General features: G+C 29.7%; 1 protein-coding gene across 28 annotated transcripts in view; it reads left to right on the top strand.

Annotated features, from left to right (window-relative positions):
• The window catches only part of RIMS2 (regulating synaptic membrane exocytosis 2), a gene marked incomplete at its 5' end in the record, with an annotated part of 588,318 nt that overhangs the window by 332,242 nt on the left and 230,998 nt on the right, over positions 1-25,078 (top strand). For 27 of the 28 annotated variants that reach the window (XM_080803094.1, XM_080803113.1, XM_080803090.1 and 24 more), the window contains one exon: positions 24,458-24,526. In XM_080803094.1, coding sequence (XP_080659220.1) covers positions 24,458-24,526 — 69 coding nt within the window. Of the gene's footprint in view, positions 1-8,136; positions 8,164-24,457; positions 24,527-25,078 lie in introns of all 28 variants that reach the window. The other variant, XM_080803100.1, reaches the window with a different exon arrangement.

Below are 25,078 nucleotides of genomic sequence, written 5' to 3'. Positions count from 1 at the left end.
ATACATGCCTTTTTGTAATCATATGTGTTCATTTTTGCTTTGAATATACCTGGTAGTAGAATCAATGAGTACTTGACTGTGCTCATATTCAAATGCAGTAGATATCATTAAACAGTTTCTCAAACTATACCCATTTTACTTCCTACAGTAAAAAAACATACCAATTTGTACTTCCTACAGTAGTGTTGAGGGTTTAAGTTTCTCCACATCATTACTTGTTTTTGGTATTTTTACTTTCAGTACCATTCACGTGGATGTTCAGTGTTACCTCACTGTGGCTATAATTTGCATTTCTCTAATGACCTTTTCACAAGTTAATAGACCATTTAGATATCCTCTTTTATGAAGAGCCTACTCAAATTTTTAGCCCATTTTTCATTTAGGTTCTATCTTTTCTTACTGCTTTATGAGGTTTTTTTTAAAAATTATAAGTTTGAATTCTTTATAGCATAAATATATTGTGAATGTATTTTACTTTATGATTTGCCTTTCCACTCTTAAATGAGATCTTTTAATCAACAGAAATTTTTTTTTTTTTTTAGAAGATTTGAGTTTTATTTTTTTTTAAAGAATTTATTTATTTATTTGGCAGAGAGAGATCACAAGTAGACAGAGAGAGAGAGAGAGAGAGAGAGAGAGGAGGAAGCAGGCTCCCTGCCGAGCAGAGAGCCCGATGCGGGACTTGATCCCAGGACCCTGAGATCATGACCTGAGCCGAAGGCAGAGGCTTAACCCACTGAGCCACCCAGGTGCCCCATCAACAGAAATTTTTAATGTTAATGTATTTTAGTTTTCCAATTTTTTCTTTGGTGTTATTATGTTGGTGTGATCTGTACGAAAATATCTTTGTCTTCTTTAAGGTCAAGTTTATATGTTTTCTTCTAGAATAGTGCTTTATTCTGCTTGTTAAATCTACAACTCATTTGGAATTGAGTTTTGTATATTGTGTGAGGTAGGGATCAAAATTCATTCTTAACCCTTTGGATGTCCACTTGGTCCAGTACATTTATTTAAAAAGCCACATGCCTTTGGTTAACTTTTTGAAGTCTATTTCTTTCAATTAGGCAACTTTTCTATTCTTGTGTCAATACCAAAGTATCTTAATGACTGTAGCTTTAAATTGTGATATCTGGAAGTGTTACTAACCCAGCTTCGTTCTTCTTTAAGGTCATTGTTAATATTCTTAATTTTTTGCTCTTAATCAACAAATTGAGTATCAAATGATCATTTTTCATAAATACCCTTCAGGAATTTTGATTCAAATTACATTCATCATTTTGGGGAGAACTGAAATCTCTCCAGGGAGTGAGGAGAATTCCTCTCTATGAATCTGTTGTATCTCTAAGTAAATTTTTAATAGGTTTCAATGCAAAGATTTTATATCTTTCCTATATCAGTAACTAGGGATTTGATTTAAGTGGATGTTGATATTAAGAAATAAAAGTTATTATTATTCATTATTCATTGAATTCTAATAACATTTTCATACATTATTTTGAGTTTTGATGTACAATATTATGTTACCTGTGAATAATGACAATTTCTCCTCTTTCTTTCAAATTGTTATACCTTGCTTTCTTTTTTCTTACTCAATGCTTTGGCAAGGTCTTATCATAAAATGCTGAGCGAAGTGGTATTGTTGAGTAGAAGTTGCCATCCATGTTTTGTTCCCCAATTCTTAGGAAAAGCTTTAAATATTTACCAATTATAGTTGATATTTTTGTTAAATTAGTGTTAGATTTTTACACTACACTGAGATTCAGGAAGTCCTGTTTTATTCCTAGTTTGACGAAATGTTTTAAATCCTGAATGCATATTGAATTGTATCAATTTTTTCTGCATATATTGATATAAGCATATGATATTTCTCTTTTATTCTATTAATGTGGTATATTGCATTGATTTTCAAATGTCAATCTAGCCACTCCTATGATGAATTCAGGTATCTCATGATGCTTTATAAATTTATCTATCCCAGGTTTCAATTTACTGATACTATATTTAGAATTTTTGCATCTATATTCATGAGAAGGAAAGATTATCTTTTATTAGCTTTTGTTATCAATGTTATACTGGCTTCAAAAAAGTACTAGGAAATATTTCTTCTTTTTCTGTTTGCTGTCTTTTTACTCTTCTTGTAATAATCTCTGTCAAGTTTGGATTTCAGTGTTGTGCTGGTTTCATAAAAAGTGAAAGTATACCATTATTTTCTATTTGAGAGAATTTCTGCATTATTTTTAAATAATGCATTATTTAAATTTTTGCATTAAAAATTTTTGCATTAAAAAATTTTGCGTTAAATTTTTAGGCATATTTACCATTTAAGTCATTAAGGTTGGTAATTACTTAGTGTGTAGGTTTTAAATTACAATTTCAGGTTTTCTGCTAAATTTAGAACTTCAAAATTTGTGACTTGTGCCAGCTTTGTTAAGTTGGATTTGTCTTGGAATTTTTACATTTCTTCTATTAAAAAAAGTATTTACATGAAATTACTCATAATAATGTCTTGTTATCTAGTTAATGTCTATTGGATGTGTAGTGATGTCCTTCTTTTTCTTTTCTTGTTTTTCTTGTTGAGACTTATATTAGTCTTTCACACAAAAAAACTGTTTTGTTTACTTTCTAGGTTGTATTTGTTTTTCTTTTCCACTAATTTTTGTTCTTATTATATCTCTCTTTTACTTTCCTTAGATATAGCTTGTTTCTCCTCATTTCTTCAGAAAATACTTATGTAATACTTATTGCGGTCCTTTCATTTACCTATCAGTTATTTAAGCATGTATTATTCTTTCCAAACCCTAGTTTTGGTTGGTTTGTTTATTTATTTATTTTTCTCTTTCTTTCTTTCATTTTTGTCTGGCATATCAGAGTATATATACTTTGAATCATTTGGAATCTTTAAAATTACTAATTCTCTTTATGGTGCTTTGTGTAACAATTTTGGCAAATGTTCTTGAGAAGAATGTTTATTTTGTCACAGTTCTATACATGTTCTACAAGTTATTCAGGTTTATCAGTTTTGTTGTTCAAATCTGGGTTTGCTTTTTTTTTTTTCAATCAGGCTATTCCACTAGTTATTGAGAGTTGTTAACATTTCTATGTATGATTGTGGACTTTCTCCTTTTAATTTTGTCACTATTTGCTTAATGGATTTTGAAGTTATGTTACTGGGTGTATACTAACTAAATTGTTGTACTTTTTCTAGTAGACTGATAATTTTATCATTACATAATATGTCTTTTTATATCTAGGCATGCTTCTTCCTTAAGGCCTTCTTTGCTTGATGTTAGTAATGCGATATCTGCTTTTCTTTGGTTAACATTTTTTTGTGTGGTGTATTTCTCTCAATCCTTTTGCTTTCCACTTCTTTGTGTCCTTATATTTAAGGTTTGTCTTTTGAAAACAATGTAAAGTTCATCTTCTTAAATCCATTATGACAAGACTTATTTTTTATTAGAGTAATTCATACATTTATATTTAATGTAATTTCTTACAAATTGTGCTTAATATTTTACACAATATTGTTTATTTTTGATTTGTCCTTTTTTCCTTTTTTCTTGCTTTCTTTTGAAATTCACATTATTTTATTTATATCCACAAATATTTAGTTACTTCTTGTGGTGCTTGTGATTGATCCAAAGATACATGATATTTAGGTATCAATAAAACTCTTATTCACAAACTTGCATGTAAAATACACATTTTTTTCAAAAGCTATATTTAATTTTACTTAGTTATCTCTGTTTCCAGTCAAATATCAATTTTCCTTCTCCTTACCTACCTTAATGGAGGTTCTAGGAAGCCCTAAAAAAGGAAAATATTCAGAAAAGACACATTAATTTTTAATTCTTATAGAGCTTCATTGATTTGTCCTATTTGAATCTAGGTCTATGTGTAGAAGTTTTTACTAATGCTGGTTCTTTGGGCCTTCGCATCCAGCTTGATCATGGAGCTACCATCCCAGAATCCTAAAATATCACTGGACTGCAGAGAGTTCCTAGAGCCTGGCTCCCTATTATTCACAAAGCTCTCTAACCATTGTGCCCTTACTAATTCTGAGGAATATTGGCCTTCAGCAGTGCTTTCCTTCTTTCTCTGCCCCCTCTACACTCCTTTCTTATTTCTCTCCTCTAGCAAAATCTCATTAATAAGCCTAGAGTATGGAAAGTAAAGTGCTATATGTCACTTTTCTTTTCAACCGGAAACATTAATTTCCCAATTTAAAAGAAACACACACAAAAAAACTCGCCACCTCTTTAAAATATAAAAATGTAAGAATAGTAAAGCATAATTTATATCTCAGTACATGATCTTGCCATAATTTTGGAACTTGTATAATTTTTTATTATATATAGACAGGAAAGTTGTAAAATTAAAATTGTAACCTTATGTGGAGGTATTAGAGAATATTGCAAACTGTGATGAGCATTTTAGCTAGGGCTTAAAAGAATAAGTAAGATTTCAGTAAATAGAGGTGAGAAAAATAAATTGTTAAGTATGCTATGATAAAGACGTAAAATCTAGATAGTTTAAGACTTAGATATAGAAAGCATATAGTGCCAGGCTATGGATTATGAGATTTATCATTTTTAAATAAAACTTGAGGATAGAAGACTAAAAGAAGTAGTACAATAATGTCTTAACATGATGTATTCCCTCTCCTTGATGTGTTGCAACCTTGGGGGGGAAAATGTTTTAAGGGGAGGAGTTTCCTTTCATTATACCATATAAACAAATATCTACCTTGCTTATAAATGAAACCTCATGTATTTTGAAATTGGAGAAAGTTAAATGATATTTATATTAGGGATAAATTTGGGAAAATTTATTTTTCCAGAAAAAACTGGAAAAAATTTGGGAAAATTTATTTTTCCAGAAAAAACTGGAAAAAATTAGGAGGGAAATGTTTTTGCTTGCATCTAGATCATAAGGTCTAATTAAGCAATGACCATAATGGTTTCCAATTGCTAAATGTCACGATGAGTAAATAATTCCCTATCTCTTCTCATAAAAATCTCTTTCAACATTTTTCAGCATCACAATTTGTGCCAAAATATATACATTGTTTTAAAAATATTATATATATGCTGTAGGAAAGTTATGTTAAATATGTGTATTATAGATAGTAAATATAAATATGTATATCTGGGACATACAAAATATTTATTATTTAATATTTATTATTAAATTATTAAATTCATTTTAATTAAATAATTTAATTAATTAAATAATTTAATAATTTAATAGTTTAATTTATTTTAATAATAAACTATTAAATTATTAAATTATTAAAATCCCTGCAATTAAAATGTAAGCTTGAATAGCTTGAAATGTTTATACCTTTTTCCAATTTAAAAACTTCTTATAAATTGTGAATTTTTAATAATGAATAGAAATTGTAATTTTAAAAAGTTGTAAGTTTGAGCCCCATGTTGGGTGTAGAGATTACTTAAAAATAAAATCTTTAAAAAAAAAAAAAACACCTCAACAGTAGAGTGACATAAAGTAAGAAGACCACAACAGAAATATTTCCTTTACTATTTATCCACTTAAACTCTAGGGTTTGGATATGTTATATTAGCATTAATTTGCATATGTGTGTAAATCAATATAAGTATGAATATCATCATGAATATTTTAATAAAAAGTACTTAACATGATACAAAGATATCTATGAAAAATTATAAAACTGGTAAAATTGTTAATTGTTTCAGCATGTAAAATACGATTTCAATATAGACATTTACTTCGATTTACAATTATGTTCAATGTTTTCATTTAAGGAAATATTTATATAACAATTCATTGGTATTATAATTTAAAATTATATACATTATAGCAATTTAGTTTTTAAAGTAACATGATAATTTTATTTATTAACTGTGTAACACATTTTTGTTACACTTTTCCTATAACTTTTTGCTGCATGCCTCGTGATCACCTCTTCATAAGACAGTTTGGTACTATCAGTTATATACATGTGTGCTCTATTGATTATACAAAATCTTTTTCTTTATAATACTTTTATTCTGCTTTTTTTCTTGTTTAGAAAGATTGTTATAACTTTTCTCTTCTTTTGTTATTTTCATTGTCTTTATTTTTTGGATGTTGAGATTCTTCATTATTATTACTCTCAGAGTTTTCTTTTCCTTTGTGATATAAGAGTTTTTGACATCTTAAAGCATCTTCAGTCGTCTCATTTTCAGTTTAGGTTTGTGACTTTACCTAGGATTTCTTCTACTATTATATTTTAACTTTAGTATGGTTAATAATTCTTTTTCTGGTGTTATGCTGGAACTAGAGCCAGTTGTACACATTTCTTCCCTTCACAGTCATTGACATTGGTAGCTTGAATTGGCTATCTGGGAGTATTTACATTGTGGAAATTTACAAATATTACAAATCAAGGTTTTTCTTCTCCAGATTGATAGTTGTTAAACATTTATCAGCATACCACTTCCTTATATAGTATGTCAAAATTAATTTTAGACTTAATGAAATTTAAGTATAATAAGTAAAAATGTTAAAAGGCTCGAAAAATATACATGAGTATTTATTTTTTTCACATTGGAAAATTAATCAATTTATTTTTATTTTTATTTATTTTTAATAGTAATTTATTTTATTCAACTGTTTTAAAAAAATTATAATTATGTTCAATTAGCCAGGATATAGTACATCATTAGTTTTTGATGTAATGTTCAATTATTCAGTTGCATATAACACCCAGTGAGTATTTAAACAAGCTGTATATGAAAACAATGGAAGGAAACTCAGAAAAAAGTATCAGTGGGTTTTAAAAATATATGGTAAATGTATGAAATCTATTTTAATTGAATATGGTAGAAGGTAACTTGGTAACCTGGTAAGTGAAGTGATGGGGTTAGTGTTGGTCAAACCTGAAAGTTTATGTTGTTGTTTTTTTTATGTTCTAGCTTAAGCTAGTTGATGCAGTTTTTCTTGTGTTTATGAACATATGTCCAGATAAATGTTGCAATATTTATAAAATTATTGAACTCTACAATTTTTTTCTAATTCCTACAGTTATACTCTGACCTCAGAAATTCCTACACAGTGGTTAGAATAGTAATTTTTTTCCTCCAAATACTTTATATAATTCCACCACTATATAAATTACTAATCAGACAAGTCTATCGTGTAAAATATTGTCAAATATCCCACTTCTCTATTTGTTAAATAAAGCTCAGAATAATTTCATTCAAATTTTTAATCTTTCATATGAACATTAGAAACTAAGTTTCTGTGATAAACTTTGTATCTGTTATTTTATTTCCCTGTGACTTACTATCTTTGGGCTAATGATTTAGATGTGTCAGGATAAATATTTATGTTTTTCCAGATATTAGGGCATATTTACATTTCTCTGGTATTCTTATGGCATGATAGTTCATACATTCCCTTAAATTTCTAATGATATTCACATGATAATTTACTTGTCTTTCAATGTGAAAACAACTTATTAATATTTTCCTACCTTTTAAAACTTTATAAATATTTATATAGAAAAAATATAACTAATTTGTATTCGTTAACTTATTTGTGACAATTTCTCTTTCTATATGTTCATTTTTATCAAGTGAGAATATCAAAATAACTTGTTCCCTGAAAATTTTCAAATTGTTCTTCCTCCAAAAGAAATCGATTTTAAAATATACTTTTTCAAAATCAAGGATTCCAAAATCATAGTGTTTTTCTAAGATTCCTTCAATTTAGGCTCATTAGTTGTTTACTAAATGCTAAATTTCTGTGTGGAACCAATACCCCTTACATTTCATGGTTTGTTATATAACCATGTATTATTATTAGATAAAATTGATTGCCATTAATATGCAGGGCAGGTCTATTACTAATTTTTCATTTTATGTACCTTCTCTTAGCCTGTAACTATTTCATTTAATCAGAGTTTCTGCTAACATAACTTGGATTTTTTACTAATTCAGATATGATATGTCTTTCTATCTTATTTTATCCCAAATTAGTATGCCCTTTTTATTTTATAACAAAAATATTAAAATACAGTCTGTACTATAAAGTGGAGATTAGATTTCAATATCCCTATTACATATAATGATTTTTCAATGTATTTTTGACATTATTTTAACATTTTTTTTCCAGATAAAGCCTTATGTTCATATAATTCAGGTAAATTTTAGCATGCACAGTGTTTAATGCATGTATTCATATGCACAGTTTAATTGGTTTTGTTGTTTTGTGCTTTGTCTGGTTATTGTGCATATGTTAAATTCCTGAACAAAATGTTAGTAGCTTCCTTTTCTGCCTGTAGTACTTTTCCAGTATTTCCATGTTTACATCTTTATTATTTTGGTATTAAAAACTATTTGTTGAAATATAGTGATTTATGATTTCAGTATGTCTAATATTGTCTCTTGTAGTATGGTACTATTAGATCAATGAAATATGGGTCCATATATTCTGTGTTACTGTGTGCATTGTTTCACAAAATTTGAATTTATATGGATACAGTTTTTGATGTTTTTAACTTATGGAGGGATAGTATTAAAAATACTAAGTATGTTGAATTAAAATATAATTAAAACTATGATGTTTGCTGCAGTTTCCATTATTTTAGCTCTTCTGTCATATTTTCTAAGGAAAGCTGAATAGATTTACTTTTGTTACTCTAATGTATTATGATTTTTAAATTCACACATGTACAGAGTATGTCAAGGTATTTTAAACTAATGTGAAATTTTATAACTGGTCATTGGGACTTACTTTAATTTTAATACTTTTAATATGAAAATATTTTTTATATGCTTAGTCTAATGAACTTTTATATTTTTAAAAATTATCTTCTTGAATAGGATTAGGAAATAATTATAAAAAGCTTCAGAAATGGCACACTAAAGTTTCAGATCTACTGAGGAAGGCTACCACTTACAACCAGGATGGAATAGAATGGACTGGACTTCCTACATCAGACAACAAAAATGGACAAATATATGTCAATTGATTTAATTACACTGGATATCAGGCAACTAAGTACAGTGATTAATAAGAGTAGGAAGACAAATGAGCTGAATCCTAAAATTGCCTTAGCATGCCAATTTAAAAGAATATCCTGCACAGAGCATAGGGCAAGAGAAGGCAGATGGAGCCTATGGACTCCCTGAACTAAGGTGATAGAACTAAGAGTTTGGGGAGACAACGGTATCTAGAGTTCACAGAAAAGACTACTGAAGAGGAGAGAACTATTAACAGAGAGACTCCAAAGAACTTCAGAGAGTACCTCTCAAGCGTTCAGCTGAGTACTGATTAGTTAATGAATGGAAGAATCTACCCAAGCCTCAAGAAGGGACCACCCAAAAAAAGAATAGAAGTAATAATGTCTGAGAATAATGTCTGTTTTTCCCCCCCAGGAGACTGGATAACATCAGATTTCAAAGGACATTGGGTTGAGTGCAGAAGTCCTGGCCTCAGTAGTGAATAATATTTGGCCCTAGATTGACATTGTATCACCTAAAAAAAAAATCTTAAAAGCAGGAACTAAAAGGATCAAATGTCTCTAAGTAACACAACTGCATGTAGCAAAAACTCAAGAATAGTTATAGAAGTACAGAAATATCTAACATATAACAATGGAAAATTCACAATAGCTGGCCTCTAATAAAAAATTACCAGCCATGCAAAAGAGAAAAAAACCCAAACATAAAAAGGATTTAAATGAATCAAAACTAAACAAGAACTGGTACAGATGTTCTAATTAGTAAACAAGGATATTAAACAGTTATAGAAATATACTCCTTATGTTCAAAATGTTAAGTAAAGACATGAAAGATGTAAATGGATCCAAATGAAACATCTGTAAATGAAAACTGCAATGTCTAAAATAAAAATATACTGAATGAGATTAACAACAATAAACGTTGCAGAGAAAAAGTTAGTGAACTCGGAAATACAGCAATAAAGACTATCCAAAACAAAGCACAAATAAAAAAGAGAACTAAAAAAATAACATTGTGAGCAATGGACAACTTGAAACTGCCTAATACACAAGTAATTTAAGTCATGCAGGAGAGGAGAGGCAAATATTTGAAGAAATAATGGCTGAAAATTGTCTAAATTTGATGAAAACTATAAACCTACATCTCCAGGAGGCTCAATGAACTCTAAACACAAGAAACATGCATAAGAATATATGAAGGTACCTCATAATTAAATTTTTTAAAACCAATTATAAAAAACCATAAAGCATCTGGAGACAGCAGACTTGATACATAACTGAGAAATAAAATAAAGATGACTACAGATTTTTCATTGGAAACAGTGCAAGTACTCAGAGAAAAAGATATCAATCTCGACCTCCATACCCATTTTTTTTTCTTTTAAAAATGAAGGTGAAATAATGATTTTTTTTTCAAACATACAACTGCTAAAAGAACTCATCACCAGAAGAGATGCACTCTTAATAACAAATATTAAAGGAAGTCCCTCAGGTATATGATACCAGATGGAAATATAGAATATAGATGTATATAAAGGAATAGGGAACACGAGAAATGATTATTAGAGAGGTAAATATGTAAGGTTGATTCTTATTGTTTAAATACCTTTAAATATAATTGGTTGCTAAAACAAGTAGCAATGTAGTATAAGGTTTGCAACATATGTAAAAGTAAAATATATGACAACAGCAACATGAAGATTAGGAGAGGAAAATAGAAGTGTATGATTATAACATTTTTATGCCATACTGTATGAGAAGTGTGATATCACTTGAAAGTAGATTGAATCAATTAAATATGTGTGCTCTAAGCCCCCAAACCACAAAACAGAGGGTTATAACTAACTAATAAGCCAACAGAAAAAATAAAATGGAGCCATGAAAGTATCCATTTCATCCAAAAGAATACAGAAAGTGAGGAAAATGGAAAAAAGAACAGATGGGACAAGTAGAAAATAAACAGCAAGTTATAGGTGTAAACTAACCAAATCAATCACATTAAATGTAAATAGTCTAAATACTGCAATTAAAAGTCGGAGATCATCAAATTGGATTTTTAAAAAGCCAAAGCCAGTAATATATAGCCTATAAGAAACCCACTTTAAATATAAAAAGAGTTTTAATTTCAAAGGATGGAGGAGATATATCCTACTAACATGAATTTAAAGAAATATGAAGTGCCTTTATTAATATTAGGTAAATAATACTTTAGAGCAAAGAGTATTACCAAGGATTCAGGAGGTTATTTTGTAATACTAAAAGGGTAAGTTGATCAAGAGAACATATCAATCCTAAACATTTAAGCACATAATAATAGAGCTTCAAATTACATGGGGAAAAATTTAAAGAGAGATTGTCAGACTGGATTTAAAAAAAAAAACCAACAAAACAAGATCCAACTACAGTGCTTTGAAAAGCTCAACAAAATTTATAAACAACTAGTCTGACCAAGAAAAAAGACACAGATTACTAAAACCAGTCATGCATTGGAAATCACTACCAATTTAAAAAGTTAAAAGGGTTACTTTGCAAACACTTTGGGGAATCCCTTGGGAATACAATGAACACCTTTATGCCATGAAATTAAATAACATAGAAGAAGTGGACAAATGTCTAGAAAGCCACAAATTACAGAAATTGATCCGGAAAAAAGAAGAAATCTGAGTAAACCTATAATGATGTAAAGAAGCTGAATTAGTAAAAAGAAAAGCTTAGTCCTTGTAGCTTCACTGGTGAATTCTACCAAATATGTAAAAGGAAATACCAATTTTCTTACATACTTTGAGGGAAAAAAAGAGAAGGAAATACTCTCAAATTCATTCTGTGAGACCAATATTATTCCAATACCAAAGGCAGACAAACACAGAAATCCTGAACAAAATCTTAGTAAATCAAATTTAACAATATGTAAAGATGATTCCTCACTGTAACCAAAAGGGACTTATCCCTAATGCAGTGTTTGTTTAATAATGAAAATCAATTAAATGTAGTTCAACATAGTAATAGATAAAAAGATAAAATCACATGATCATATGATGAGATGGAGAAAAGCTATGACAATAGCCAACACCCCTTCACAACAAAAACTATCAACAAAGTAGGAAAGAAGGGAACTTCTCAACCTGATAGAGAAGACTTTAAAAAACCTACTGCTGACATCATTTTTAATTATAGAAGACTGAATGCTTTCTCCTTAACTGGATACTAGGCAAGTATATTTGCTCTTACAAGTTTTATCCAACGGTGCACTGGAGATTCTAGTTGGGGCAGTCAGGCAAGGAAAATAAATAAAAGTCATTCAAAAAGGAAAGAAAGAAGTAAAACTATCTTTATTCACAGACATGATTCTTCTACATGTAGAAAATTCTAAAGACTCAACAAAAAACTACTAGAACTAATAGACAATGTTGGCTAGGTCTCAAGGTAAATGAACAATATGCAAAATCAATTATATGTTATATACTAACCACTAACATTTCAAAAGTATTAAAATTTTTAAAATACTTACGAATAAATTTCATAAAATAAGTAAACTTGAATACTAAATAAATCAGAAAATATTGCTGAAGAAAATTAAAGTAACATCTAAGTAAATGAAGAGATATTCCAAATTAACGGGTTGGAAGACTCAATATTATTAAGATGGCAGTCCTCCTCCGGATTTGTCTACAGATTCAGTACAATCCCTAACAAAATCTAAACAGTATTGTTTATTGTAATTAATAAACTGATCTTAAAATTTATCTGGAAGCACACAAGATCCAGAACAGCCAAAATGGAACAAATTTAGAAGACTTTCTGATTTTAAACTTATTACAAACCTATGGTAATCACAACATTGGGGTACTGGCATAATGGAACCTAAGTCAGAACTCAAAAATAAACCCTTATATTTATGGTCGGTTGATTTACAACACAGGTGCAATGGCAATTCAGTTGAGGAAAATTGTTTCTTGGCTATTAATACTTGAACAATTGAATATCCACATGCAAAAAGATTAGCTTAGACTCTATCTCACACCAGCCACAAAACCTAACTTAAAATGGATCATAAACTTAAGTGTAAGAGCTAAAACTATAGAACTCTTAGAAGAAAATATAGGAGAAAATCGTCATTACGTTGGGTTAGGCAGAGGTTTCAAGACAAATGCAAAAGCATTATCAATAAAAGACTGAAGTGATAAATTGGACTTCAGAAAAATTTAAAATGTTTGTGATTCAAAAACACTATTAAGAAGGTAAAAGACAAGCCACAGACCTGGACAAAATATTTGCGAAGCATGTATTTGAAAAAAAGACTTGCATCCAGAATACATCAAGAAATCTTAAAAGTCAATAATGAGAAGAAAAATAATGCAATCAAAAGGCAGAAAATTTGAATAGTCATTTCATTGAAGATATATGGTTCGCAAATAAGATAATGAAAATATTCCCAGTATCATTGGTTATTAGCGAAGTGCAAGTTATAATAGTGAGATACCACTCTACATTTACTAAAATGAGTGCAATAAAAAAGGCAAATAATAACAACCTTTGGCAAGGATTTTGAGAAAATGGAATCCTCATACATTTGCTGATGAAAATGTGGAATAGTGTATCCCTTTGGAAAACAGTTTGGTGGTTTGTTAAAATAAATTCACCATATGACACAGCGACTCATTTTTAGATGTACACCCAAGTGAGATGAAAATGAATGTCCACTCAAAGACTTGTACGTGAATGTTTATACCAGCATTATTCATAATGGCCAAAAGTGGAAATAGTTCAAATATCCATCAGTTGGTGAATGGATAAATAAAATATGGTATCTATACAGTGGATTGCTGTACATAGCAAAGTATTAATACATGCCACCACATGGTTTAACATAAAAAATTACGCTAAATAAAAGGTGCCAGATATGAAAGGCCACATGTTGTATGATTTTAATAATATAACATGTACAGAAAAGGCAAATCTATAGAGCAGAGATTAGATTAGTAGTTTTCTGGCTGGGGATATCTTCATCTATATAGAAAGTCAGATGGCATCTACACAAAAGCTATTAAAATTAAGAAGTAAGTTTATGAGATTGTTGGATACAATTGTATTTATGTGTAACTGCAATGAACAATTGGAAATTGAAATTTAGTAATGTAATGCCATTTAAATGTGTCAAAATATGAAATACTTAGGGGTAAATTTGACAAATGTAAAGGATGTGTAAACTAAAAATTATAGAACATTGTAAAAATGAATTTTAAAAGAAATTAATGAAGAGAAATACTGCATTTGTGGGTCGGAAGAACCAATATTATGTTAATTTTCTCCAACTTGATCTACAGACTCAATTCAGTTACTTGACAAACTATCTTCTAGAACTTAATTGAAAGTATTTAGTACCCAGAATTGCTAAAAACAACTTTGATGAAAGATCAAAGTGGGAAGCCTTACAATAGTTGATTTCAGAACTTATTATAAAGCTGTAGTAATTGAGACATTGTGATAAAAACAGATGAACAAACAGGCATCTGGGTTGTGCAGTCAGTTAAGCATCTGACTCTTGGTTTCCGCTCAGTTCACCATCTCAGAGTCTTGAGATCCAGCCCCATGTCAAGGCATCGTGCTCAGGGTGGAGTCTGCTTGAGATTCGTTTCTCCTTCTGCTCCTCCCATTCTTTCTCTCTCTCTCTCTCAAATAAATAAATAGATATGTTTAAAAATAGGCAAACAGACTAAAAGAACAGTATATAGAACGCAGATACAAACCCACACATATATGAATAACTGATTTTCAACAAAGCTGAAAAGACAATTCAGTGGTGTAAGGATAGTCTTTTTTTTTTTTTTAAGATTTTATTTATTTTTTTGACAGAGAAAGAGATCACAAGCAGGCAGAGAGGCAGGCAGAGAGAGAGGAAGGGAAGCAGGCTCCCTGCCGAGCAGAGATCCTGATGTGGGGCTCGATCCCAGGACTCTCTCGATCCCAGGACTCTGGGATCATGACCTGAGCCGAAGGCAGAGGCTTTAACCCACTGAGCCACCCAGGCGCCCCAAGGATAGTCTTTTTAACAAATGCTTTGAGAGCCTATAGATATCCATATGCAAAAAAAAAAAAAAAAGAGAGAGAGAGAGAGACTTCTATTTATACCACATACAAAAGTTAACTCAAAATGAGTCAGTGTATAATTATAAAATTCCTGAGAAAATTATAAAACTATAAAACTTTTAAAAAATTATAATTTTAAAATTGTATTATAAAATTATAAATTAATTTATTATAAATATAATTATAAATTGTAAAACTTTTATAAAGTATAAATTTATAAAATTATAAAACTCCTAAGAGAAAACTTTATCACCTTTGGTTAGGCAAAAATTTCTTAGGGCATGAATATCATGTTCTATTAAATAACACATTGACTAAATTGGACTCTCTCAAAAGAAAATCTTTTTTTTTTCTTTAAAGGATACTGTTAAGATAATGAAAAACCAAAAAAAAAAAAAAAAGATAATGAAAAACCAAGCCACAGGCCAAAAGAAATACTTGCAAATCACATATGTAATAAAAGATTTGTACACAAAATATATAGAGAAAGAGAACTGGCTGTTTTGCAGAGATGAAATATATATTTATTTTCTCCCTTTATTATGTTCAGTTAGCTATAGAGTACATCATTAGTTTTTGATACAGTGTTCAGCGATTCATTAGTTGTACATGTTAAAACTCATGAATAAGAGAACATAACAATAAAAAATGGGTGTAAGATTTGAAAGACCACTAAAAACATTTAGAGGTAAAAAAATAGACACATGAAAAGATATTCAACATTAATCTTTTGGTAAATGTAAATGAGATACCATTAGACCCTTATTAAAATGGTTAAAATGAAAAAACTATGAAAAAAAAGTATCAGGGAGGATGGGAATTTACTAAAATTTTCATATACTGTTAGTGGGAATGTAAAATGTAATAGCCTCTTTGGAAAACACTTTGGCAATTTTTCCTAAAAAGTTAAATATACCCCTACCATATAATTCAATCATCCAACTACTAGGTCTTTAACAAAGAAAAATGTAAATATATGCCTGTACAACAACTTAAATATGATTGTTTGTTGTAACTTCATTTGTAATAATCAGATAACCCAGATGTCCTTCACCTGGGTAATAGATAAACTGTGGTACAGCCATAATAGAGAGTATTATTTAGCAAAAAAGAATGAACTATTGATATATATTGACAACATGGACAAATCTCAGAATAATTATACTGAGTGGAAGAAGAGAGACAAAAGAATACTAGTATTATTCCATTCATATACAATTTTAAGAAATGCAAATTAATGAATTAAATGGAACTAACAAAAAATAACTAACTGAATAACTAATAACTAAATAAATAAAAATAACTAACTGAATAACTAACTGATTTCCTGATTTCCTGCAACTACAAATATTAAATATATAAATATATAAAAATTGAAATAAATCTTTGATTTACAGAGAAAACCCTAGACTCAGACATGCTTTTCAAGTAGTTCATATTTAACCTTAACATATTATTCCAACTTAATAAAACTCTTGCATAATGTACACAAAGTAGGAATATTTACAAGGAAAACAAAACTTTTATACCAAAAATCTACAAATCCATTCCAAAAAAGGAAATTTATAGCCCAGTTTTACTCTTAAATATAAATGACTGAAAAAACTACATAAAAAAGCAAATCAAATCCAGTAGTTTTATAAAATTCTACAAATGTCATTTTAGACATTTATAGATCAAAGGAGAAAAAATATGTTCATTTCTTCATAATGAATTAAAAATTTTATAACATTCAACAGAAATTCATAATGATATCTGTTAGCAAATTATGGATTATAAAGAAACTTCTTCAATCTGATAGAATGTCTACTAAAAACTTATAGGAAATATAATCTCAAATGGCCAATGATAGAATTATTCATTTAAAAAAACTTGAACAAGGATGTGATTGTAATGGAGATTCTAGTGCAATAAGAAAAGAAGAATTTAGAAATAATAAGGAATCAAAGGGAGAAATAAAACCATCTTTGTGTATAAATAATGTAATTGTTTTCCTCAAACTCTGAAAAGAATATACAAATTATGGTTTACCAAGATGTCTGGATATAAGAATAATATACAAAGGTCAGTTGCATTTCGATACACCAGTACAAACAGACATACTTTACAATAGTAACAGAATATCAGATACGTAGGAATAAATCTAATAAAAGTTACATATAAGAACTATAGGAAAATATTTATAAAGTTTTATTAAGAAACATTAAAGAATACCTAAATAAATGGATATATTCCCATAACCATTGATAGGAAGACATCATTATTAATTTCCTCTATTTGACATATATATTTAATTCAGTTCTAATCCTATCAGATATCTTCATGGAAACTGATGAGTAAATTCTAAGTCTCTAGACAACTAAATGACCAAATATAGCTAGAAGGATTCTTATGAGAGCAGGGAGGAGGAACTTTCTCAGTCTCAACATTTACTGTGGTTGACATAGTATGCCACTGGCATGAGAGTAAATCAATCAGTGGAATACGACTGAGAGCCCAGAAGCAGACTTGCTTACATGAGACAGTATTTTATAAGGATCTGAGGTAATATGTCAGATCCAGAGAGGAAAAGTAAGTCATTTAATAAATTGAGCTGGAAAAATACTATCTATTAAAAAAAGAACATAGATGAAATTAGATCGCTATCCTGTTTCCTATGTACAGAAACTTTAGGTGGATTAAGGGCAGATAAAGTTAAGTTTCAGTCAGGGAGCTGAAGAACTGTTAGAGATGTGAAATAAATATTTGTTATAAAGTTTAAACTGCAAAATTCAGGAGAAGCTGGGAGTTCTTGTAAGAAGGTTTATAAGAGAATGGTCGAAGAATCTGAAAAAAGTCACGTGCCGGAGGCAACGGAGGACCCACTGAGAAGGTTTGAAGGGCTTTTGCCACTTCATTCACTAGGGGTTTTAAAGTCACTGTAGGTCATAAGAAAGGGCGGGGAAGGAAAAATGCTTGCAAAACATCCCCTCATTCTGTAATTTTATGGGTAACCTGCCAAAGAAGGTCTGTAGATCCTTTGTCATGGATCTCAGATGTCCTTGGCACAGGACTGGGGAAATCTAAAGAAAGAGATCTAGCAAGATCTAGAGGGGTATCTAAAATTCCAGACTTGGTTATATCCTTCTTATTTTAAAAGCCAGAAAGAATTGGAAAGAGAAATTGAAAAACCATAATTATCATAACAATCTCATAAATGTGAACTACAGAACTGATGTACTGTAATAAATAGAACATTCCCCCAATGAAGAGAATATACATTCCCTTCATCTACAAATGAATCATGTAAAATGTTGCTACAAATTTTTAGGTAATACATTCATATGGTATAAATTTAAAAGTAAAAAAAAAAAAAAAAAAACCAAAACTCCCCCCACTGTTTCTCAAACATCTAGTTCTCCTTACTTGAATGAACTGCTGTTACCAATTTCCATGTGTTGGCACAGATAGTCTATGTTTACATTAAAAAAAGTATGAGTTTTTCCTCCTTTTTCTAACATAATCATATAGTATCATTATTGTGTCTTTTCGATTTTTTTATTTTTATCCCCATTATTTTAGTAGTTGCTATTGAAATCACAACCTTGCACACTTAACAAAGCAACATTAATTAACATCTCTACCTTTTTCCCAAACTGCATAAATATTGTAAAATCTGATTTGTATGATCACCCCTACTATTTAACATATTATTGCCAGAATTTTACTCTGCCTCCCAATTAGTAATTTAATATTGTCATTTTGTTCATTCAAAATTTATTTAGATTTACCCGAATTTTTATCACTTTCTTTGCTTCGCTCATTTTTCTTTTCATTTCGTCCTTTTTTTTTCTGGGATGAATTTCTCTATTTTTAAAGTACACATATTTTAGTAGTGCTTTCAATGAAGATCTGGAAAGATGCTGTGTTTTCTGAGTATGTCTTTAATTCTTTATTCCTGGTGAAGTTTAGCCATATATAAAATTCTAGAATTACTTTAATTTTCTCTCAGCATCCTGACAATGTTATTTTAATAACATTTGGCTTGTAGAAAAGTCTCTCCATTTATTTCAGTTTTCTTTAAATTGTTAGCAGTTGTTACTGGTTTAATTGTGTCCCTCCATAGGCATATGTCCTAACCACCAGTACCTAAGGATGTGACCTTATTTGTAAATAGAGTTAATGCAGAAGTTATCAAGTTTTCACTTTTGAGGTCACTAGGAGACCTAATCCAATATGACTGCTGTCCTGATATAAAGCGGAAATTTGGGTACAGATAGACATGAACAGAGGGAAGACCAAATGAAGACATTCAGGGACAAGATAGCCGTGGGACTGGAGGGGCCCTATCTACAAGTGAAAGAACACCAAGGATTGCTAGCCAACACCAGAAGCTAGAAGAGATAAGGAAGGATTCTTTCCTGGAGCCTTCAGAGAGAGCATGGCGTTGCTGACACCCTGATTTTGGACTTCTACCCTCCAGAACTGTGAGACAATCAATTTCTGTTGTTTGAAGCCACCCAGTGTTTGGTACTTTGTTTCAGCAGCCCTTGGAAACTAATACAGCAGTGAGTGTTCTGTGCTTTGGAGGTGTACATGTTTTGCACATTTTTTGTTACATGCATTCCTAGATATTTCATGTGCTCTTGTAAGTGATAGTGGCTTTGAAATTTATTTCTAGTTGTTCATTGCTATTCTCTAAAAAATATAGTTCATTTTTGTATGTTGACTATGTATGTATTCTGCAATCTTTGCTAAATTATTAGTCTTAGTAAGTTTTTTATAGCTTCCTTAGGAGTTTTGATTTACATGATCGTGTTACTACCTGCTTTCCAATCTGTATGCCATTCATTTATTTTCCTTGCTGTGTTTTACTGTAATGCAAGTGCAGCGTTGAACTGAAAGAGGTGGAGTGGGCATCCTTAGCTTATTCTTTGTATTAGGGGGACAACATTCTGTATTTATACGTAAGTCTGATGTGAGCTATAGGTTTTTTTTAATAGATGCCCTTTATTGATTTGAGGAAATTTCCTTCTGACTAGTTAACTGAGATATTTTACCATGAATAGGGATAAGCGTTTTCAAATTATTCTCCTACATCTACTGAAATAATTTTAAAAATGCATGTGTAAATGAAATACTCCAATATACATAAAGTAAATTTATAAAGAAAATTTATAATTTTCTCTCAATCATTGATCAAGCAAACAAAAATTCAGGAAAGGTACAAAAGAATCAAAGCACACAATTAACAAGTTTAATCTCATGACCAAAAAAAAAAAAAAAACTCTGTATCTAATAGTTAATGAATTTATATTCCTGTTATATCCGTGAAAGACTTGTGAGAATTCTTAATATATTATTTAATAATTCATTTTCTGACAAATTTCAAAGTCTTGAAGACTTGACAAATACAGGGTATTTTCTTCAACACCCGTGTTGTCATAGTAACACGGGTGTTGAAGAAAATACCCTGTACTATGACAATTAAAAAATTAAAAATACCCTGTACTATGACAATTAAAAAAAATTATACCCATATATTTCAAAATTTCTAAAAATAGGCACTTTTACTCTAATGAACATTTTCTTCCAAGATTTATTCTCTTTGCAATTATCATGCATTATTCAGATAATGGTGTCTTAGATTTAATGATGTATAGTAAGTATCTTATACACCCAAGAAGAAAATACTTAGACCTGAACTTTAAATAATATACTGCATATAAATATTTGAGTAATTCAGAGAAGTACTCAGAGGACAAATGCTTATGTTAGTACAGGGTAGAAGGCTGAAAATTTTGACATTTTCATCTAATTTGAAAGTTTAGGAAAAAGAAATAAATTTAAAGTAGAAAGAAAGAAATAACTATAAGAGCAGAAATCAATAAAGTAAGAAACAAATTTCTAGCTGATAAGATTATGGAGCCTAAAAGTTAATCCTTTGAAATGAATGGCAAAATAAACCTGTAGTGAAATTTATCAACAGGATAAAAAGTGCAGGATTCAAGTGAAAATATATAAAGATACATCAGAAAATAAATAGATATTATGATAAAATGATGAACATTGTAACAAACACTGAAAACTTGAACAAAGTGAACAAATTCCTGTGAAAAATATAACTTATTAAACCTTGAATCAATAGGTCGTCCTATGGCTACAGAAAATAGACATTAGTAATTTAAAATATTCCCATGAAGGAAATACCAGATCAGGATAGTTTTATAGATGGGCTCCATCAAAATTTCAAACAACAGATTTTTTTTTTTTTTACAGTCCTACACAAATTTAACCAGAGAATAAATCAGACTAATTCTCAAGTTTTTATTGTGCCGGTATAGCCTTGATCCTAAACCAAAAGGTTAGTGAAAGGAAAATTTTAAAGATCAGAATCACTTGTCAATAAAAGTGTAAAAATCCTTAATGAAATATCACTGAATTTAAGAGATCTTCCTCAACCTGATAAAATGTAACGCCAGCAGATATCATTTTTAATGGTAAAATACTAGAAAAATCCCACTTAAAATTAGGATTTAAAAAGGAATATAAAATTTAATTGCTTCTTTCCAGCATTGTGATTATCAGCGTAGAAAGACAAGAAAAAGGAAGAAGAAAGACTTTAGGATTAGCAAGATTGTTTATGGAGAAAAATCCAAATTGAACCACATAAAATTCATTAGAAGTAAAAAGAGAGACTTTAACAAGGTGGTTGGTTAACATTATTTTACAATAAAGTATTTCCATATATGAACAATTAGATTAGTAATCAGAATTTTAACAATATTTCTTATAGCCATGAAAATGATAAGATGCAAAGCATAAATCCAACCAATGTGGGAAATTTGAGCAAAGTTAAAAATATCACAGAAACTTAAATGGAGAATGCCTATCTCTTGGCTAGTAAACAATGCTGTAATACACGCCAAAGCTCCCTAAAGTGATGTATTGACTCATTGCAGTTCATATCAAAATTCCAATAGGACGTTTTGTGCAATTTAATAACCTGAACCTAAAATTTATATGGAAGAGAAAATGTTCGAGTTATGATGGATTTGCTTTTTGATATATAACAATATAATAACAAAGAGAGTGAGTTATTGGTTTATAGATAAATGGCCAGTACAAGGGGGAAAAAATAGAGAACCAAATAGATCCTAGCAGATAGGATACGTTTATTTATAACCGAGGTGACATCACAGATCATTTGGGGAAGGTGGAATTATTAAATAATGCCAAAATATGTGTTATACGTGTGGAAAAAGCAAAGTTGCATCCTTATCTCATACCATACATAAACTCGTTTCAAAATAGGCAAGGATGTAAATGCTAAAAACAGAATTTTTTAAATTTTAGAAAAAAATATGAGAATATCTGTCCATTCATAAGCTTAGGCACAATTTCTTAAACAAGACACTGAAAACACTACTTCTAAAAAAGATTGATACATTCAATGACATTAAACTTAAGTACTTGAATTCATCAGAATGTTAAATGACAAGATTAAAGTAGAGATAACATAATTGCAGTATATTTAACCTCTAGAATTACTAGTAAAATAGATTGACTTCCATCAGCAACATAATAAGATTTGGAAGGAAGCAACAATTGCAAATCACATATACCCAACTATCCCCCAACTCTATGCACAAACCCTCGCAAGACCACTCACAAAAGCTAATAAAATAAACTTCATTTTTTGCTGGCGTCATTCTTATCTTACATGAGAGGCAGATCTGATTCTTGACCAATACCAAAAGCTTGTAATCTTTATGCTGTAGTATATCTGACACATTAAACTATCATTACCCTGTCCTTGAACATTTACATTTATAAGGTGAAATCTTGTTATAAGCTGAATAGGAATTCTTATTATGTCTCTCCTCAATAGCTTCATCTGAGGTAACCCCTTTTTCCCCAAATCCATTTATAATGTATACACTAATTCTGTAAATCCTTTCGTGCTCAGTCTTTTGGGCTATTGTGTGGTAACTGTGGTTTCCATATCAGTTGGGGCTGTAAGAGCCTATGATTTGATTGAGTTTAAAGTTTTATGATATAAGGCTTTGGAAGGAAAATAGCAGGGAACCCATTCAGTGAGACCATATGATCAAAACAGATCAATGTCATTTATGTAACCATTAAAAGTAGGAAAATAAAAGTTCCTGGCAACAGACTCTTCCCTTTCTCAAGAGTGCAGGGGTAAAAACAAACCAAAAAAAAAAAAAAAAAAAAAAAAGTACAGAGTATTTCTAAGAAGAAGTTGGAAATATTAGAGGGCATTCCTAGAACGTTTAATTATTGCTACTTTAGACACCTTATAAAACGTGAGCTCTCAGTGTTTTATATACATTACAGGAAAGCATTTACTGTGTGATAACTGAATTTGATCTATTTAATGAATAATGTATGGTGTAAGTAGACAAAAGTAGTCATTTCTTGAAATAACACTGTTTTCATTTATTAGGAATTTTCTGATTGTAAAGAAGGAAAAAATACTGTAATAAGGGATTCTGTTGTGTAAGATGTGCCTATTTTTGGGACACATGTAGGAGAAAAAATATATTAAAAAACAAATAGCATGCTTACTTATGTATGTGATGTATTTCATAATTAAGCTTGAAGACATTCTGCTTTAACCATCAATTCAGTGCTATTTTTGCCATAGCATGATTAACATTTTAAAATTTTGTAATAGAGGTCTTTAATTATGTTAATTATTACTGTTCTGTTTTAAGGCTATATCTTAGAAAATGTAACTGTGTGTAATCAATATACAATTTAGATATATTAATAAGTTTATGGATGATTTATTTCTCATTTTCTTTTCAAAGCAATGGAGGAACAGCTAAACTAATACTAAAAGAATATTGTTTAAGATGTCTTAAATTATACTTCTTTTCCATGAGTGTGAAAAATGAAGAATTGAGTACATTTAATTTATTAGTTATGCATATTAGAAAAAGGCACATGAATGTTCTTGAAATAACATATTGTTTGCTTTGAAATTTATATAGACTAAAGTGCCCTTGTAAAAGCATCTGAAACTGACTTAACCTAGCTATTTTAGACTTAGCTTTTTGTTCAGTGAATTTTATCAATCAACATCAAATCGCATACATGTATCATTTAGTATTATATATTTTTTAGTATTTGATATTATTTCAAGCTTTAGGGCATTTAGGAAATTTATTTTACACATTTTAAGAATTTATTTTAAGAATGCTGTCTTCACATTATAAAATACGTATGAAAGTAAGTGTGAGCTCATAATGAATTTCCTTCTCTATTTTTTATTCTCAAGTATTTCATTCAAAATTCTTTCATTTGTTTTCAGGTTGATGAGGAGGTTTCTTTTTCCTTAATAATCAGCAACTTTAATTATTGCTATTGTTTGCTTCATAGGGTCAAAAAGAATAAGTGATAGTGAAGTTTCTGACTATGACTGTGATGATGGAATTGGTATAGTATCAGGTAAGAATTTCAGAATTATTTTATAGTAATAAAAAGGAAGGGTTATTCGTCACTATCTACCAATAAACAGATTAAATAATAAGTAAAATAAGAAAGAACTTGCCTCTTTATCCATACCCCCCCAAAGAAACAACCTCATGGCATTTTAACCCCTTGAATGATTCCAGTTGCTAGAACTCTTGTATCACTTGTTAAACTGAATATTCTTACTGAAATGTATCAGTTAAGTGAATACTTCCAAGCTTTTTATTTTTAAACTACTAAATAATAAGGATTTCACCATAAATTTGAAGAGTTCTTGTATAATCGAAACTTCTTTATACTGCATAATAGGGTAAAAAAAATATTTTGACATCACCAACATACCCAAATATGTCAAATATTTGTGCTTTTTGAAATTTTTTTCATTGCTATGTTGATTATATATCAGGTGCAGCTTTATTTTCAAATTATGGTATTGTAGTTTTAAAATATTGCCCGATTTATAGTTGGAAATTTACCTGACGACTAAAAAAAATGAAGATGATTTCAAATCCTCAAAATCTGTTACTG

Source organism: Martes martes, assembly GCF_963455335.1.
Source record: "Martes martes genome assembly, chromosome: 4".
Lineage (NCBI taxonomy): Eukaryota > Metazoa > Chordata > Mammalia > Carnivora > Mustelidae > Martes > Martes martes.
The sequence above is the reverse complement of the archived record's forward strand: the minus strand, read 5'-3'. Positions and strand labels throughout refer to the sequence as shown.